Here is a 12,649-nt window from a genome sequence, read left to right on the forward strand (position 1 = left end):
AGCGGGGGGCAGAGCCTCCTCTCCGAACCCAGGCATGGAGTAGGTGAAGCCCACAGAACCCAGGAAGTGGGGTCCAGTCCTCAGAGGTCGGGCGTGGACCCGGGTGGCGGGTTCTCACCACAGGATCTGGGGAGCGAGCGGATCCACCCCATAGAACCCGTAGAGTCACACTTTCGTCGCACCCCTCAAGGCATCTACCAGAACCCCAGCTCAGAGTTGGCAGCCTCCATGCAATCGGCAAGGCCCAGGAGGGTCTTCTCGCCCTTCGCCACGTACGTAGATCTATTGTCTGGGGTCCAGCCGCGCTACTCGCCCAAAGGAGCTAACACCTTGCCCATAGTGTAGGTCTAGGCTTAAGCGTCGTCCCTCCGGTATAACCTGGCCCAAACTTCTATTCACCCCAAGAAGGTTATTTTTTTTCCGACAGGCGCCGCGAACACCTCGGCTGTGACGTCATGGAAGCGCGCCGCAGACAGCCTAGGACCCCGTCGCGCTCGCGTCCGTCTGGTCCTTGAGCCGGCGGGGGACAGCGGAGCGATGGCCTTGAGACTGCTGAGACTTCTCCCGGCGTCAGCGTCCGCGCGGGGCCTCGCGGCCGGAGCCCAGCGCGTGGTGAGCGGCGGGCGGCATGTCTTTCCTGGGTCTCGGACTGTCCTCTCCGAGCCCCGATTCCCCGGCGTTGTTGGTCAGACCCTTCAGCCGCGAGCTCCCGAGATCCCTACCCACAGCTCCGGGTGCAGCTTTGCGGCGGGACTCTCTCTCCAAGCTGCATCTGGGGAACCGGGATGCCGGGGCCGTGGAGTCTGGGCCCGCTTGCTCGTCCGTTCAGTGTTTGGCAAAGTTGCTTTGTTGAGCGCCCCGTGGACGCTGGGGTGACGTGATGTGGAGCCGCAACAGAGACTTTTGGGGTAGATTGGGGGAGGATTAGGACTTCCTAAGATGCATGCAGAATAGTGGGTCATACTAGGCTCCGCGGGGGCCGTGGCTGGGAACAGGATACGTTTTTTGACAGCACCATAACGTCTTTGCTTCTTAGTAGCTACAACTGCAAAGGTGTTAAATTTGTGAAGGGGTTGACCTTCTTATTTAGGATTTTTGTTTTGAGCAGAGGAGTGGTGTATGTGAAAAGTGTGAATGAACCGGAGAGAGAAATGGGGTGTGCATAAATGTGAGCCTGAATCAGCGCTGTCCGCCTATGCCCCTTTAGGACCACGCTTATCAACTAGGCATATTCCAGCGCACTTTTGCTTTGACCTTGACTCTCAGAGGCTACAATCCTTGTTCCTTCAGCATTCCCTGTTTCACATATGTACGTCGGAAGTTCAGTCCATCCTAAGTTTTTCATGCACTGAGTTCGTTCTTCACGCCGTGAAGTCCAGTGGTTTTGCACAGTGGACAGTGACATATTGCTGCCTTTTTATAGTACCACACAAATTAGTTTACAGCCCTAAAAAAATCCATTGTGCTTAATGTTCATTTATTTTCCACCCTCTAAACTGACAGCCACTGCTCTTTTGATGATTTCTGTCATTTTGCCTTTTCTGGACTTTAGTCAGTCACAGATTATATTGCCTGTCACACTACTGTTTATGTGTACAATTACTTTTACAGTGGGGCTGGACAGATAGCTCAGCGGTTGCTCTTCTAACACACTCTCTCTCTTTCTCTCTCTCTCTAAATAATAAGTCTTAAGCCATACATCATGGTGCACACCTTTAATTCCAGCATGAAACGGGCAGGTCCACATAATGAGACCCTTGTCTCAAAACCAAACCTCAGAAACAGCAAAAAAAGAAAAAGATTGGTTCGTGTCTTTATGGCTTGTTTGTGTCATTCCTTTTAATCGCTGGGTAATGCTCCATAGTTCGGATATATTATCACTTGTCTATTTGCCTATTTGAAGACCATCTTGACAGTTTCCCCTTCGAACTGCATGGAGTATGTGTGCAAATTTCATGTGGGAATGTTTCTATCAGCTGTGATGTGGTTGCTGGGTATTAGTGAGATGGTAGTCTTGTAACCATCTGTCGCCCACTGACTGTCCCATTTGCACTACTCAGCAGTGCAGAGCGTCTTGCTGCATGCTCTCTTGCTGGTGTTGGTGCTGGCAGTCATTTGCCTTTGTGGGCATCATGTGAGCACACACAGTGCGTGTCTGGGTTCTCTTGGGGGCATCTTAGGTGCTTACTTGCCATCTGCATCATCTTTGAGATTGGTTTACTTCCCACTTTAGAATTTACTGCTCTTCCAGTTGTTTGCCTTTTAACTATGTACCCACCACTGTTCCCTGCTTGCTGATCTTTTTTTTGTTTGGGGAGAGTGTGGATTACTTCAGTTTGCTGAATGGACTGCGAGACTGCTGAGGATATCTTTTGCCTTATGGATGAGAGATGTAAAAATGATCTCAGCAGCAGTGCAGTAGGAGAGGGAGATGATGCTTCTTCCTCATAACCTGTGAATTTGGCTTCTGTGAATGATTATGGAGTTGAAGGAAGGGAAAGATAATGCTTTATTTACCCTGTTGTTTGTTAGATCGTGGACAGTTCCCGCTGCAAAGGGCATCATACTTGGGGGTTAGAGTATGGAAACTCTGCTTTGGTTTAAGTCTTCTAGCTTTCCCGTGCTTAAACTGTGTACTTGGTGGTGAGCTAACTAGGTAACAGGCTAAAGACGGAAGCCTTGATCAAAGAGGTATTTTTGTTCTGTCGGGTCCACCTCCCCTCTGCCATTTGTCCATCCACCTGTTCATCTGTTCATCCATCCACCCAGTTTTCATTAACATAGCAAGCATCCTTGTTTCAGGCCCTGTTTTAGAGACCTAGGGATGTAAACATTCAACTCTCAGAGAGCTTGCACTAAGGAAGAAGGGAGTCAGCTCATCAGATAAGAGGGGCCTCCTCCTATTTTACCTAATAATTGCTAATGCCAGCAGTAACCAGAGGTGATGTGATGTTTTTTTCAGGGACAGATTCATACTAGTGTGCAATGCCAGCTGAAGTATGGACCTCTCGCCTTCGTTCTTGGTGATAAGACAACCAAAAAACTGAATCAGTACAGCCGAGTGATAACGGTAGATGGAAACATATGCTCTGGGAAGAACAAGCTCGCAAAGGAGATCGCAGAGAAGCTAGGTATGGATATCATGCAGGATGACCCTAGCTTTTCAGGCCTGTGGCTACTTATCCCACCTAGAATTTGCTTTCTGTTGACTAGGTAAATTTAAGCCTAAGGTAGGTCATTCACATTTTTTTTAGTTGCTTATTTAATATATGCCTATAATCTCCAGTGTTTGAGAGGCTGAGGCAGGAAGACTGCCATGAAATCGAGGCAAACTTGGGCTATATAGTGAGTACTAGACCAGCCAAAGCTTCATAGAAAGATCCTATCTCAAAAAGACTGAATTGTGGAGCGGGGTTGGGGTTCAAATGTAGTAAATTTAAAAATTGGGATTGGCTTTTCCCTGGGAGTGCAGCAGAGCGCCTACCTGAACTGCATTGCCAGAGGAGCTGTCACTGTGTTTGCTTTCCCATGGGATGATGGGGAGATAGGCTGACCTGCTCCAGTTCTGGGTGCGGTAGTCTGCCGACTTGCCTTTGATGGTGTTGGACAGCAGCAGTGGGGTGAGGATTGGAAGGACTGACATGTGCTGCTGGGTGGCAGGAAATGGTGAAGCCTGCTCTTTAGCCATTGTCCCCAGCACCTCATGTGCTTCTTGAGCATGTGAAGAAGTGTGGGCACAAAGGTGACTTTCCTTGGGCTCTGATGCCCAGCCCTGGCCATAGCATTCACATTTTCTTTGTGTTTTTGTCCAACCATGCACTTCGAGTGGTAGTGGTCAGCCATGCTTCCTCTGGGTGTTCTCTATTTTAGGCATGAAGCACTTTCCAGAAGCAGGCATCCAGTACTCAAGCAGCACCACAGGCGATGGAAGGCCCCTCCACACGGAATTTAGTGGCAGCTGTAGCTTAGAGAAATTTTATGATAATCCCAAAAGCAACGATGGCAACAGCTACCGCCTACAGTCCTGGCTGTACGCCAGCCGCCTCCTACAGTACTCAGACGCCCTGGAACACCTGTTGAGCACAGGTACCGCTCTGTTCCTGGTCAGGGGTGGTGGGCTTTCCCTTTCTTGATCCCGTTCTGAATAGAGGTTTTCTGAAAGGTACTTTAGGCAAGCTTATAGAAGTAATGTCACTGCTTTAAGCATAAACCATGATGGAGGATGGAGCACACGGGTGACTGGGAGAATGTGAAGTCGAACTCATCAGGATGGACTGTGTGTCCTGTATAGACATGAATGACAGCCAGTGGGTTTTCTGGAGGGACAGTGGCCAGGCTGGAAGTTGTCACAGAGTGAAAGTTAAACCTTGAAAAAATGGCAGAAGTTGGGAGGAGGCAAAATATGCAGGGTCGCAGGGGCCCCTTCAGTTAGGGAGAGTGTGTCCTAAGATGCTATTCAAGCTGGGTGTATTTGGACAAACAAAGTTTAGAGTGAGAGACTCGAAAGCAAGGACTCGAAAGCAAGGGCATGACAGAACAGGAATGTGTGTAGATGAGGTCAGGATATAGCCCCTTCCCTGGGAAGCAGCGAAGTTGTTAACTTGGACCTGAACCCAGAATATCCTGAAAACTGACAGCAGGCGTACTGTGCCATATGCCAGGAGCTGTATTCACAGTGGCACAGTATGTGGGGGGGGGGGTGGAGGGGGGGGACTATGGCCGGTATTTAAGGCTGTGTCTACTCATATGTGGTTGATGAGTGAACTGTGTGGGAGAGGGAGTGGCTGATGTTTAAGACTCAGTCTACTTTGTAGGGCAGTGGCTGCCCCATGTTTGATAGACAGTGTGGGAAAAACCAGGTGGTTTGTGTTTAAGGCTGTGTCTGCTTCCTGTGTCAGTGGCTTCCCTGTGGTTGATTGTGGTTTTAGACAAGTTCAGGTGTCCCTGAAAGTTGGACCAGTGATTCTGATTCTGAGCTGAGCTAGAAGAACAAAGATGTGTTTTCAGCACGGCCTCAAGATAGCTGATAAAGCTGCTTCACAGATTCCCATTTGTCCCAGAAGAGTCTGGTTTTTATTCCCCAATTTTGTTAATGATTAGTTTTCTTCCAAGGATGGAAAAGCTCTGGGCTTGATTAGTATTGTTCCTAGGAACTTATGTGATCTGGAGTCTTCTTGGGTTCCGTACCAGGACCTCCCTCAGGGAAATCCAAGCGTAGCTTGGAAATGATATTGGCCCTCAGGGCAGTCCTTGGTTGTTTTTTTGTTTGTTTTTGTTTTTTAGCATATTCTACCCTATTTCCTAACCATTTGTTTCTTAAATTAAAAAGAAACACTTTACATGTTCAATGAACAGTGATTTGCTTCCTTTTATGCTGTGTTCAGTTACTAACTATTTTGTGAGTAAGTACCTGCTGTGTGCTAGGTTCATTCCTCAAGCCAGGAATACTGCAGGAAGGAAGCTTCTGTTTTAATTGGAGCATAGAGACTGACTGGAAAGATGCGTGGCAGAAGTGAGTTGGTGGGAGTGCTCTAGGGAAGCTGGTTCTAGATTAAGTTACATAACAACCAGCTAACTTCTCAAACACTGGACAACGAGTTTTCTCTGGGTGGTGAGTGGAGCCAGGGCCCGTTCTTCCATAGGGGAAGGTTCTGCCTAGACCCAGCGGGATGGATTGCAGGGAGTTTTGTCCTGAGTATCATGAGGACCACATTGCCGTGAGTGAAGCTGGCAGTGATGGCAATAAAGGTGAGAAGTGGCCAGCTTAGAATATTGGACTGGAGGTCGTTACTCTGAAGGAGAGGAGGCCATTAGAAGATATGAGCCCAGCTTTATCAGCCCAGTTTGCAAGTGCCCTCTGCTGCTGAGCAGGGAGAGTGCAGATATCATTGGCAGAGGCTATGAGCTTCTTTGCCTTCTCATTGAGTTTGACTGGAGCGATTACCTTTGGCTGCTTCAGCACCACCACCTCAAAGACAGGAGTGTCCCCGTCTGGCTGCCCATCTCTCAGATCATATTAACAGACGTGGAAGACCCTGGACCTAGAGAAAGAAGTGGTCATTACATATCTGTCTAGAAAGTGTATTTGATTGGAGAGTTAAGCATGTCTCTGTCAACATAAAATAGTGCTCTGATCCTGGCTCTTCTTTGGGACGTGATTGCTCTGAGGCAGAAACCTGAAGCTGCTGTTGAAAGAGAGCAAGATACTTTTCTTTAATGATGGAGACGGTCTCAGGAGAAACAGGAATGTTACTTTGACCCTATGGTACAGCACTTTGCCAAATGCTGGAATTCCACCTCTTGTGGCAAGATCAGGACATGAATTTGTCCCATTTCCAGACACATGAGATAACAAAGAGTTATTAAATTACTCTGAACTTGGGACATTTTTATACTTAATTCTTTATATTTAGAAAAACTATATATATATAGTTTTATGTTTGAGAGAATTTGAGGATGGTTGTGATGAGTAAGATGTGAAGTATAGGAAGAGTTGACCTGGGATCTGAGAGGTCACAGTGAGGCTGAAGTAGCTGGTTTAGAACCCATCTTCCTCCTCTGTTCCAGGTGATGGAGGAGACAGTGTTACCCCCAAACTAAAAAAGCACTGTGGTTTTAAATGTCTTTTCCACTTGTAACAGTATAGTCTTTGAATGTATTTGTAAGAACTAGAATTGTAAGTGACTGGGCTTTTTTCCATTTCTAAAATGAAATTTCTAGTTAGCAGTACTTTTTATTCATTTGGTTTAAAACTGTTTACCTGTTTCAACAGGACAAGGTGTGGTCTTGGAGCGCTCCATCTACAGTGACTTTGTCTTCCTGGAGGCAATGTACAACCAGGGCTTCATCCGAAAGGAGTGTGAGTTGTGCCCTCTGCTGATGGGGATACCTCCACAGAGGCCGAGGGGAGGGTATTTTGTGCTGTTGCATACCACATTCCCCAGATGAGAGGGAGCTCAGCAAGCTCCCGTTGTCCTTGTCATCCTAAATAGGTATCTTCTGTCCATTCACTTACCCTAGAGGCATCCTTGATGTTCAGGAAAACTCTGCATCCTGCAGCTCCCCTCGCTATACCCCAAGAGACCCTTGGTCCTGAGGTCAGCCCACAGCTCCACTAGTTTTCCTTGGCCTCTCTAGCTAATTTTGCTAAACTCTCCAGGTCTAGTGTGTAGTTTTTATGAAATTGGGCCATTTTATTTTCCCTGTCAGTTTCTGTACAGTTGCCCCTCTAACAAATTACTGAGCCTGTTTTAGAGACATTGGCAGATGACAAAGGAGAAAGGATAAAAGTCTGTTGGTTAAAGCCAGTTAGCCTGGGAACCCTGGGGCAGTTGCTGTGCCTGTAAGGAGTTTGGGCTATACTGTGCTTGGCCTAAGTCAGTTTCAGTGTTAGGTTCTTGCCTGCGTGCTTGATGGCTGTACCAGTGGGTACTGAAATCTAATGGTCAGCGTGAGTATAGTCGGTCAGGGAAACTGAGACAAGGAAAAGGATAGTTGTAATCTGAGACTCTGGCTCTGCTGTATCCTGGTGGCTAGAAGTTGTCCATCTGTGTGTGTGAAGTGGAAGGAGTGGGCAAGGAACAGCTGCCCTGTACATGCCAAGTGGCAGCTGAGGTTGGCCAACAGGTATTTCTGGGGGCCACTGTACACAACTCTGCCTGGATGTTCGGGGATCTCAGGCAAGGCTTTTGTTATCCTAGGGACAGGGAATGAAGCCCGCAGAAATGATGAGCGGCAGCACAGCGTCCCTGAGCACCCTCCGCTTTGCTCTGGAGTGCTAGGGAAAGAGCACGCCTGGGGCCTGACTGACGTGTGGCAGGGCTGGGAGTCATTGCCAGGGACAGCTCCTGCAGTGAATGGCCTTCAGGGGTCAGACACCGAGTGCCAGAGGGAGTGAGGACAGGTCCATTGTCAGACAGGCTAGGGGAGGGATGGGAACTGGCAGTGGTGTGGAGTGTCAGTGCATGACAGGGCATGGACAGGTAAGGGCTGGCCTAGGGAAGAAAGCTTGGATGTCTTCTGGAAGTCCTGAGGGGTCGCTGAGCATTTTAAGTGGAGAAGGAAGATTTGGTAGTTAGAAGCTCACAGAAGTGTCTGGAAAGAACATACATGGTGAGGAAAAGTCCAAGGGGAGGAGGCCAGTTGGGAGGAGGTTGGAAGAGAACATGTTGGGGTAGGACTAAGTTGGAGGACACACTGGCAGCGGGAACTGTCTACAGGAGGGAACAGTGCTCAGTCTTGCAGAAGCACGGGAGGAGAGTGATGGGAGACCAGTTTTTAGAATGAAGAAGAGTCAGTTTCTCCGAGGTTGTTTCTGTTTGGGTGTCCTGGGTACAAGACTCTCTTAAATGGGCTCAGGGTATATACCTAAACGCAGATTATGCTGCTGTGGCCTGAGGGATTGATGCCAGCAGGTGTGGTCTGGTGTCAGCGCCTGCAGTGGGCCTGTTTTCACTTGTTAATGCTCGTGAGTGGTAACAGTGGTGACCAGGTCCTGGGTGCAACTACTGAGGAGATGGAAACCCCATGGATAAAGCTCCATGGCTGTGTGTGCCCAGACAGAGCTGAAGAGTGTGAGGGGGTTGGCCTTACCAATGTTTGTAACACGTGACCATTGAATTTTACATGTATAAGGTTGGAGACTGTAGCCAGTCATATTAGTGCCAGGGTAGGGAAAAGTACATTGGCGGAAGTCAGTGGCATCCAGTGAGGAAAAAAGGCCTAAGGAATGGGATGCTGTCAGACGTAAGCAGGCAAATGGAGATGGAACAGAGGAAGCAAGGTAGTACATTACCTTAGCAGAGTGCAAGGCTGCTGCATTGCAGGTCTAGCATGTAGGGCAAGGCCTGGTTTTCTCCTGGGCTCATGGGGGTGTGGTCAGGGCAGTCTGTGCAAGTGCCCTATGTCCATAGGCATGCCTCCTCCATCACGCTTTCCCTACTGCAGTGGTCTTGGTCACAGTCCAGTCCAAAGATAGCCTTCGACACAGTGACCAGGCGGGTCACTGGGGTGTTCTATGAAGTGGAAGAAGTGTCTTTCTGTGGGCCTTGGTGTGAGCATCCACTTGTCATTCAGGAAGATTTTACCATACAAGCAGTTCTTTCTCAACACTGCCCAGAGGCACCCTGTTGGGGGCTGATGTGGACATGGTGTGTGTGTCCAAAGGAGTGGGTTTTAATTCTTTTGAATAACAAACCTCTGATTACCAGGACTGTTTGAAAAGGGTGAGGTGACTGCTCCAGTCTCAGGACTCCCAGATTATTTTGCTGTGAATCTGATTCGGTGGTAGTACACATAGTTCATTCAACTCTCTGAAATATTCTGAACCCGGAAAAGTGGAGCTTAAGTTTTCAGTTGAATTTTTTTAAGAAATGCTTTCTGAACTCCTGTAAACCAGACACTTATTTGTGTTCATAAAGAACTAGATACACAGCAGGTGTATCATATATCCCAGCTAAAGAAACACACACGAGGAGAACTGGTGTGCTTCCAACTCTCCCAGAAGTGAGGAAGACGTACTCAGGGTCTGTCCTGTGCACAGCAGTTGGGATGTCTAGAGTCTGATAGTGATGGGCTCTCTTGTGTAGGTGTGGACCACTACAATGAAATCAAACGGCTCACTCTCCCAGAGTACCTGCCACCCCACGTAGTCATCTATATCGATGTGCCCGTATCAGAGATACAGAAACGGATCCAGAAGAAAGGAGATGTAAGTCGGTACCCATGCAAGCCAGGTGTCTACATGTTTTTGTGATCAGCGTGTGCCAGTTCCCAGTGACCCCATAAGGCAGGAGGGCCCAGCGAGAGCATATCTATCCCCTGAGCCATTCTTGTGGGGAGGCAAAGTGAGCATATCCTCTGTCCCTTCTCTTCTCTTCTCTTCTCTTCTCTTCTCTTCTCTTCTCTTCTCTTCTCTAAGGGGTTTCATGTCCTATTGTCCTAGAGATGAAAGTGATTTGGATATCCTTTCAAGCGTCATGTAAATTTGATGGGTGTTTTGTGTTGAGTTTATGTTACAAGCAAGGAAGTATATTACCTTAACAGAGGGCAAGGCTGGCTGGCACATGGCAAGTCTAGCAAGCAGGGCAAAGCCTGGCTTTCTCCTTGGGCTTATATGGGTATGGAAGAATGCACATCTGCATGTGATTCCCTGTCGCCCCTACAGTGCTTTTGTGGCTCCTCACCTGTTACTACTAAGTGCCTGTGTCTGTCAGACAGAAGTGCCCGAGTTCGTGCCTGGCACCCCTGTTCTGGAGTAATGTTCCCAGGTGGAGTAAATTCTCCACCTTTATAGACAGCTGACTGTTCCATTTTCCTGTGCCTGGTCTAGGTGCCAGGGCTGCAGGCACTCAGGAAATGGGTGACTTTTTTATTTTTATGAACAGCTTTAGTGAGGTGGGATTTATACTTGATTACATGAACCAGTTGAAATTTGCAGCTGATTTTTAGCCAACTTAGCCAATTGTGGCAGCTTCTATCGCAATCCAGTTTTGGAATGTTTTCTTTATTTCTGTACGTCAGAACAGTAGGCTAGTCTTCTTTTCCTCCCTCTCCTCTTCCCTCCCACAAATGTTTCATGAGTCCTCTGTGCCAACTACAGAATGCTGGGACTGAGTGTTAACTGGATAGGTGAGTTCTAGCTAACTCACTAACTGGATAGCTAGTGTTCTAGTAGAGGAGCCCTGTCCTGAGCAAGGAAATGAGCAAAAGCCACAGAAGACGAGCCTGGGAGAAGAATGAATCTTAGCTTTGGCTAAACTGTCCACTCTTAATTGACAAGAGAAGTGAAAGAGTGAAGGAAGAGTGGAGGTGGGAGAGAAGGGGAAGAGCAGAAAGGTAGAGAGGAGTCTACAGTAGGAGAAAGTGCAGGCCCATGGGAGAGACTGGGCCTCGCAGTCTCTGTGGTTTCTCATTGCCTGCTCTTGATGTGAGGTACAGCAGAGAGACAGGCAGGGCTTCTCACAGGGACCTTCTTCCTGGCCCTGCTCTGTGAGAGGAGGGTCATAACATGGATTTCTCTGTAGTCAGGAACAGTTCTCGCTGGTTGTGCCCCCGCCACCTGTCCCCTAAAGCTCTTGCAGCTTGTCGGTCCTTAGGAAAAAGCCGTGCCCCCAGTGTGCTCACGCCTTACACACTCACATGAGAAACGGAATCTGAAGGCCTCCTGCTCTTTGTCTCTGCTTCTGTTCAGCCACATGAAATGAAGATCACCTCTGCCTATCTCCAGGACATCGAGAATGCCTACAAGAACACCTTCCTCCCCAAGATGAGGTGAGACCAGCACAGTGCTCACATGCCAGACTCAGGCTCTCTTGCAGAGACTGCAGGAAGCCTTGTAGCTCAGAACATTTTTTCTCCCATTCATAGCCTCAGGCTGCAGAGCCAACAGGAGACTTTTCAGTTTAGGTTTTGTGAATTTGTTTGGGTTTTTTAAAATGCTTTTTCCCCTTCCAGTTAAATCCTTAAGATTCTTGATGCTAAAAATAAATTTTAGCATTAGAGGTACATTCTGAAAAATTGCTTGAAACACAGCATACCTGTGGAGGAACTCTATCAATACTCAGTCCTTTACACCCTTAGTCAGCATCCTAAACAGTATTGGGGTTAATATCACCACGTCTGTCTTCTTTCATTCCTGTCCATGTGTTGAAGCATGAGGGAAGAATGCTTCCCCTCTCCACAGGGTTCTCAGGTCCTAGGTGTATCTGTATGTGTTACAGTTAAATTGTTTGATACTGAAAAGTTTTAGGGCATTTTTTAAATTCTCAAAGTTATAAATAAGAACAAAATGAAGCAAGTGGTTTTTAGCTCCTGCATAGCCGTACTGTGGTAGCATGAACACCAGAATACCCAGGTTCCAGCCTGTGGGGATGCTTGTCAGAGCAGGGGCTCTAGTGGCTTCTGGGCATTTGTGCAGACCTTCCACCTGTAATGCTGACTTTGTATCTCTCATTCTGTCTTACAGTGAGCAGTGTGAGGTTTTGGTGTACAGTACCTGGGAATCTGAAGACTCAACCAAGGTGGGGCAGTGCTAATCAATGGCACATGTTCTTAGACTTATGTGCAGGGTTCGCCGGGCCACATGATGGGTTTGATTACTACTGGCTTTAGGAGCTTTGGCGAGTCATAAATGTTGGAGGGGGAGGGGCGCTTGTTCTTCCTGGCCGCCTGGATTGCTTACACCCGAAATAATCACACAGAAGCTGTATTAACTTGGCCCATTAGCTCTAGTTTCTAATTGGCTAATTCTTACATCTTAATTTAACCCATTTTTATTAATCTGTATATCACCACGAGGTCGTGGCCTACCAGCAAAGTTCCGACATGTCTGACTCTGGCGGGTCCATAGTGTCTCTCTGACTCTGTCCTTTTTTCTCCCAGCATTCAGTCCACTTGCCTAAGTTCTGCTCTATCAACAGGCCAAGGCAGTTTCTTTATTCAGTAATGGTAACCACAGCACACAGAGGGGACTCCCACATCACATAAACAGCAGTATCTGTCCTGCTCATTACCCTCCCTGAGCCATCAAGTTGTTGATATTTAAAAAAAAAAATAGCTTTGTTTATACAATCTTAAAATCATAGATGGCAAAGATGTGAAACACTTCGGTACATATATGTGTCACAGAGCATGTCAGCTGCATCTTGCC

At 47.7% G+C, this 12,649-nt stretch overlaps 1 protein-coding gene and 1 pseudogene across 1 annotated transcript in view; both read left to right on the forward strand.

The window, feature by feature from the left end:
• Nucleotides 1–457: 457 nt before the first annotated feature.
• Nucleotides 458–12,649, forward strand: part of LOC121433540 (NADH dehydrogenase [ubiquinone] 1 alpha subcomplex subunit 10, mitochondrial) — a 36,525-nt gene continuing 24,333 nt past the window's right edge. The window contains exons 1-7 of the mRNA XM_041632004.1: nucleotides 458–612; nucleotides 2,963–3,131; nucleotides 3,871–4,086; nucleotides 6,773–6,859; nucleotides 9,588–9,709; nucleotides 11,192–11,271; nucleotides 11,966–12,020. Of these exons, the coding sequence (XP_041487938.1) occupies nucleotides 538–612; nucleotides 2,963–3,131; nucleotides 3,871–4,086; nucleotides 6,773–6,859; nucleotides 9,588–9,709; nucleotides 11,192–11,271; nucleotides 11,966–12,020 (804 nt within the window). The 5' untranslated portion in view covers nucleotides 458–537. The remainder of the gene's footprint in view (nucleotides 613–2,962; nucleotides 3,132–3,870; nucleotides 4,087–6,772; nucleotides 6,860–9,587; nucleotides 9,710–11,191; nucleotides 11,272–11,965; nucleotides 12,021–12,649) is intronic.
• Nucleotides 5,670–6,366, forward strand: LOC121433358 (annotated as a pseudogene).

This window comes from Microtus oregoni, unplaced genomic scaffold, assembly GCF_018167655.1.
Source record: "Microtus oregoni isolate MIOR12 unplaced genomic scaffold, Mior012 000038F_ref0000394, whole genome shotgun sequence".
Lineage (NCBI taxonomy): Eukaryota > Metazoa > Chordata > Mammalia > Rodentia > Cricetidae > Microtus > Microtus oregoni.